The sequence below is a fragment of the Aplysia californica genome, unplaced genomic scaffold (genome assembly GCF_000002075.1).
Source record: "Aplysia californica isolate F4 #8 unplaced genomic scaffold, AplCal3.0 scaffold00113, whole genome shotgun sequence".
NCBI classification, from domain to species: domain Eukaryota; kingdom Metazoa; phylum Mollusca; class Gastropoda; order Aplysiida; family Aplysiidae; genus Aplysia; species Aplysia californica.
This window is the reverse complement of record NW_004797383.1, coordinates 955,674-962,065: the sequence shown is the minus strand read 5'-3', so window position 1 is coordinate 962,065 and position 6,392 is coordinate 955,674. Positions and strand designations below refer to the sequence as shown.

The following is a 6,392-nucleotide window of genomic DNA, read 5'->3' as shown; positions in this document are numbered from 1 at the left end:
AAAGATCTACACCTAGCCTTCTCGGACAAGGGCGAAAAATCTCGGAGGGCCCGCGTGCAAGTTGCGCATGTTAAAGATCCCTTGGTAGTCTAAAATCGGCCGCCACCCGGGCAAAATTCAAAATTTCCTACCGGCTGAAAAAGTGTAATGTGTCCCGCGCGCTCATATTATGACCTTATGCAGTTGCGAGCGCCGTAAAAGACTTATCAAAACCCCCCAAAAAGACTGTCCAGCGCACAGAATGGATAAAGAAATAGAAAGTTTTGTTTTAGTAAAATTTTTACGGCACTTGCAACCCAATAAGGTCATATAAGTGCCAAGGATTTGAGATGTTAAAAGAGAATGACAGTTACAAAAAAGGAGGACAGATTAGGACGATAGATGTTTGATAGGAAACAAGGAGCAAACCACACCAGTGCACCGGCCAACCTCCCACCAAAAAATAGAGAGGCGGGTTGGGAGAAAGGAAATGACGAAGAATGCGAAATAGACAAATACGGTAGGGCGGGGATGAAAGGGGATGAGGGCAGGGGGTCGAGCCTAATGGCTAGAGAGACTCGAGAGGAAGAGAGCGATGGAGAGATAGGGAGGGCGGTAATTGAGAAAGAGCGTTAAAGTAAAAAATTAGGAGGGTAATCGAGAAGGATTGGGAGAAGGAAGGAACTAGAAGTAGATAAAGGGGAAAGTAAAAGAGAGGAATGAGAGTGAAGTGAGACGGGCAGAAAAGGAGAGGGAGGGGGTAGAGAACGCGAGAAAGGGAGAGGCAGACTGACAGACAGACAGACAGACACACAGACAGACACACAGACAGACACACAGACAGAGAAAGAGATGGAGGGAGGGAGGAAGGGGGGTATGTTTAAGCTTCCGTATCGCACTCGTGAGGTTTCCGTAGAGATTTAACTAATTCGGCGCGCTGACACCTGTAGATACCAGACACCTCCTGCTGGTTAGGGGCAGGAAAAGGAGTGGGGTGGGGGTGATGGATGGTTGGAGAAGTTTGGGGGAACGGGAAAGGAAGCAATAATATTATGGGCACAAGTATAAAGGAGTTGTTTCAAGAAGGCGATACATGTCAGAAAAAGAGGGGAAAAATGTTCTCGTAGGCAGCTCTTAGAATCCCGTTTCCTCTTTGATGAGACCCTGTCTTCTTTGTTTTCAGTTGTGATTTGTAAGCACGAACGTCGTTGAAATTGATACGCATTATTTTTTATAAGGCATTTGTTTTTGCTGTGCTTCTACTCTTTTCTCTTTTTTCGTACATTTCGTGTTGTTGGCGGAACCTTTTGTACAAGACTCTGTACTTGGCTGTACTGGGTTAGTATGGATACTGATTCGCCTTAATTAAAGGAAGATGCCCCTCTGTGTCTTATTTTGGCAGATCAAAAATAATATCGGAAAGTGAGAGATGGCGGGAGGGGGAGACTGTTTACTTGCCGATGTCAGCGAATAGACACAGTCAAGAAGCGGTTTTTAACATGTATAATAAATCGATAGACTTAAAAGTGGATAGCATTTGCATAGCGCAAATTCCCGCTCAACAGCAAGTTATATGCGCTTTTCAATCTAAAGTAATAATAGTAGGAGTAGTAGTAGCAGCAGCAGCAGCAGCAGCAGCAGCAGTAGTAGTAGTAGTAGTAGTAGTATCCAAGTAGACCTGATAGCAGTCTGAAACAATTTAAACTTCTTGGAGAACATACATATTATGAGCAAAAATATTTGTAAGAATATTATTACGTCTGGAACTAAAGGAAGACATTCGAGTGATGTCACAACAATGCTTTAGGTGTACCTGCAGGGAAGACATTACTTTGTCCATCATAAAGAAAATGTGGCACTGACAATCGAAAAGAGGGGAAGAGGCAAGGGGGGGGGGGGACGCTGCGTATCTCAACCCATAAAATACAAAAAGAGAGGAGGGGTTGTTGTAAAAAAAACAGTGCTGATGTCGTTCTGTGCTCATCCGTGCTGGTTCGTTCCTCCTACAATCTGGGTTTCTTTGAGATTTAAAAAAAAAGGGGGGGGGGGGGGGGGGGTTAGTAAGAGTTTTACGGCGCTTGCAACACAGTTATGTCATCATATACTTGTCGAAGATTAGTGGCGTAACAAGATGGTAACAAACACAAAAGGCAGGATGGGAAATAACGCAACAAATGTTTGATAGGAAAGAAGGAGAAAAGCACATTAGAACGCCCGCCAACCACCCAATACGAAGTTTTAGTGTACGCGGGACAAGTTGACAAACCCCTCATAAAAAGCCACGTGTAGTCAGGGGCAGAGTAGGACAAAAAGCAATACTAACATTAAGTAATAGGGTCAGAACACGCTTGGATATCCGCTAAACAGTTACTGTTTAAATATGGTTGACGGCAAAGCAACATAATAACGGCTACAGTCGGTCATTGAAATAGTAGTAGTAGCAGCGGTGGCAGTTTTCTTTTAGTAATGGTGGCAGCAACAGCAAGAGTAATGTTACCATTTACTGTATAGAGGAACTTCCGTTATCACTATTTTGGGAGGTTTTATTAAACGTAAATAAATTGAATTAAATTAACAATTACACGATAAATTAATTATTCCCGTGGAGAAGTTTGAGTTACAGAGGTATATGTGCATTCATGTGTGTAGGTATGCCTTTGTAACTCAAATTCCCCCCCACGGGGATCAATGAATATTTATTTATTCTTTTTTTTCCTTTGGTCTATAATAATATTACAAAAATACTAGTGATAATGAAAGGGTTTTTTCTGCAACTGAAGTAGCATCGCCACTGCCATGTTCACCGAGCCCCCCCCCCCCCCCCTCCCTATCTGGCCGGACTGACCTCTCGGAGTGCGAGCAAGGTCTATTCTTTCTCTGCATAGCCAGTGCCGGACCTGAGATGGTCAGCGTTGTCTGGTCTAGCCTTTGATCTTCGCCGACACGGATGTTTTTGGTTCCACTCACGCGTCTGTTTCGGAGATTTTTTTTTTGATTTTTTTTTTGTCTTCTTCGTCCGGCCAACCGTCAGGGTTGCAGTACGCCCCGCTGTTGTCTTCTCGGGTTGGCGCTTGAAACATCGACCTGGCAACAGCCGATGCCTTCATAAATAAGTTATGATGGAAAACTTACCGTTTTGCTCCTCTTCAACTCGTTTTGGTAGCTTCAGAGGTGGCGACTTCCGAGTCAATTGCTCAGTTTAAGATACGTTTGAATGAATGGAGGAAAATCTTTAAAAAGCTGGCAGGTCTGGAAAGAGAATGGGAACGAAGTGGAACGCATTTTAGTATTGTGTCCTTTCTTTTATAAGTGTGTTCTTATGCTCCTTCCTTTAGAAATAACGGCTCCTAGTTAGTTCTCGGCGCTTGATTGATTAGCAGCGTCCGTCTTTTATTTGTTTCGTTTTACTGTTCAAGTTTTTTTGTAAGTGCCCGTCTCAATGATAGAAGCTTCTTTACTCGGGAGACGGGGAAGATAACTGCCTGCCTAAGGAGACTGGCGATATCACAGCTGCTGTATATCGTGTGTGTGTGTGTGTCTGTGTGTGTGTCTGCGTGTGTGTGTGTGTGTCTCTGTGTTTGTGTGTATGTGCGTATGTGCAGAGACTTGGATATTATGTTTTTTACAAAGTATTTATCATTACAAACACGTCCGACGTCTTGCGCTGTTGGCTTCACCGGGAACATATTTTTTATCTTTAAAAAGCAGTTGCAACAAACACGTTTACTAATTTTATTGGTGTGGTGGCGTCGGTAGCCGAGTGGTTGGGCTACTGGGCTCGTAATCGTGAGATTGCGGGTTAAGAGGTTAGAGCTTCAGCTCAGTCCCTTGTTTTGTCCTTTGGAAAGACACTGTACACGACGAACTTCCTATTTAGCTCGGTCCGTTCGGTCCCGCCTCTTGAATAACTGGTGTAGATCGAGTGCTGGCCTGGATATAGCAGAATGTGCACTGGCAGCTCACACTGGTGAGGGATGGAGGGTCATTACACGTCAACCTCTGAGTCAGAGATGACACATCCAAGTATCCGGTTTGATAGAGACATTAAATATATACCTGGTCACGTTTTCGTTATTAACATTTAATTCATCTCCCTTTCTTTCATCTTGTTCAGAAGTTGCTACCTCTCGTTTGTCACGCCTGAACTGCTGGTTTGCAACAAAGGCGTTTACGTATTTGATTGACCTTCCTTTCCTCCATCTTGTTCAGGAGTTGCTGCCCCTGGTGTTCATGCTTGAACTTCCCGTGAGTTCCCCGTCCCTGAGCCCCGAGGCCAACTCGCCACTGATCCAGCAGCTGCAGCAGGCGCACGGCGTGACCATCACGGTGAAGCAGCGGGCGCGGACCACCTACGCCAGTAGCACGCTGGTGGTCAGGGGCTCCGTGCACAGCGCCAAGGGCGTCAAGCAAGCCACGGCACGCCTTATGGAGACTCTGGCTGGAAACGTGAGTCTCTTGTCTAGTTGCTAATATAATTCAATGCCCCCGTCGACAAAAAGTGGAGTCCGCTTTGGATGGATGTATGTGTGTGTGTATATGTGTGTATGTGTGTGTATGTATGTATGTATGTATGTATGTATGTATGTATGTATGTATGTATGTATGTGTGTGTGTGTGTGTGTGTGTGTGTGTGTGTGTGTGTTTGTGCGTGCGTTTGCGTGCGCGTGCGCGCGCGCGTGCGTGCGTGTGTGTGTGTGTGTGTGTGTGCGTGCGTGCGCGGTGTGTGTGTGTGTTTGTGTGTATGTGTTTGTGTGTGTGTACAAACATAGCATCACGTAGTACAGAGATAAAATTAGAAAGGTATCAGGGGCATAGTAGAGCGTAGAACGTAGGAACATATATGTTCTTTGTCACTATAGAACAAGGTAGATCTTTCAGAGACATGACATCACAAGCTAGCACATGGTGACATACCCGCCCATGTCCTCCATTGAATAAGCCAGGTTTATCAGAGACATAATATCACAACCTCGCACGTCGTGGCGTACACACACTCTGTCCTCCATGGAATAAGAAGTGTATATTAGAGACATAATATCACAAGCTGTTTGAAGCTATCACATGGTAAAGTACCCGGCCTGTGTCATCTATAGGATGAATTAGGTATATCAGAAACATAGTATCTCAGCCTAGCTAATCGTGACGTGCCCACTCAATGTACTCCATGGGGTAAGACATATTTATGAAAGACATAATATCACAAGCTAACTGAAGATACCCCATGCTGAAGTACCCGGCCTGGGTCATCCATTGGATAATTTCGGTATGTCAGAGACATAATATCACTTTCACTAACTCGCAAATCGTGACGTACCCGCCCTATGTCCTCCGTGGGATAAGACAAGTATGCCAAAGACATAATATCACAAGCTAACTGAAGCTATCCCATGGTGAAGTACCCTGCCTGGGTCATCCATTGGATAATTTCGGTATATCAGTGACATAATATCACAATTTATCAAATGATGCAGAGACATAATATCAAAAGCTCTCCCATGGTGACGTATCCGCCGTGCGTCTTCCTTGGAATATGACAAGTAGATTATGAGAGACATAATATTACAAGCTAGTTGACGCTATCCCATGGTGACGTAGCCGGCTTGTGTCGTCCCCCAGATGAGCCTGCCGGTGTCCATGCAGCTGGAGATCGCGCCCCAGCACCACCTGTTCATCATCGGGCGCGGCGGCGTGAACATCAAGCACATCATGCAGCGGACGGGCGCCAACATCCTCTTCCCGGACCCCAACACGGCCTCGCCACAGCGCAAGGGTACCGTCTACATCAGCGGCACGGTGGACAGCGTCTTCATGGCGCGACAACATCTTATTGTGAGTCGCTTTGTTACTTTTGTGAAATTTTGTATTTGTATTTCACTGATGAAAGTAATCAGCAAATCTTTAATAATAGTTATTTTATTGTGAAATTTGTATTTGTATTTCGCTGATGAAAGCAATCATATAGCAAAAGGCAAGTGCCATTTTTTGGGACAATGATTTTGTATAGTATTAAAGACCGTGAGCGACTAACTCTCACTGGCAACATCGACAGTAAGCGAGGCAGGGGTTACCGAATTTAAATGTCCTTTTCTAAACTCATTTTTTGTTTTAATTCACCTTTAAATTCGTTGTTCCGCCGAGTGTTCTTGGAGTGTTGTGGCTACCCTTGTGTCATACGTTTGAACCGCCGCCATAGCCACGCTAATCACGTTTGTATGGAAAAGTAGTACGGTAGGTTATCCCAAAAACATGAGAAAAAAAATCAAGGAATGTAGCTTGCGTCTTTCAGACCCCCCTCCCCCCTTTTTCCAATAGAAATAGAAAAGAAGAAGAAAAAAAAAGCAAGACGACATGTATAACAGATTTGTTTGTTATGTTTTGGGGGAGTTAAGGGTGGGTGTTGTTTTTTAGGGGGG

General features: G+C 44.6%; 1 protein-coding gene across 1 annotated transcript in view; it reads left to right on the top strand.

Annotated features, from left to right (window-relative positions):
- The window catches only part of LOC101860642 (protein bicaudal C homolog 1-A), a gene marked incomplete in the record, with an annotated part of 146,266 nt that overhangs the window by 119,823 nt on the left and 20,051 nt on the right, over positions 1-6,392 (top strand). Inside the window, 2 exon segments of the mRNA XM_013081068.2 lie at positions 4,189-4,425; positions 5,596-5,808. Coding sequence (XP_012936522.1) covers positions 4,189-4,425; positions 5,596-5,808 — 450 coding nt within the window.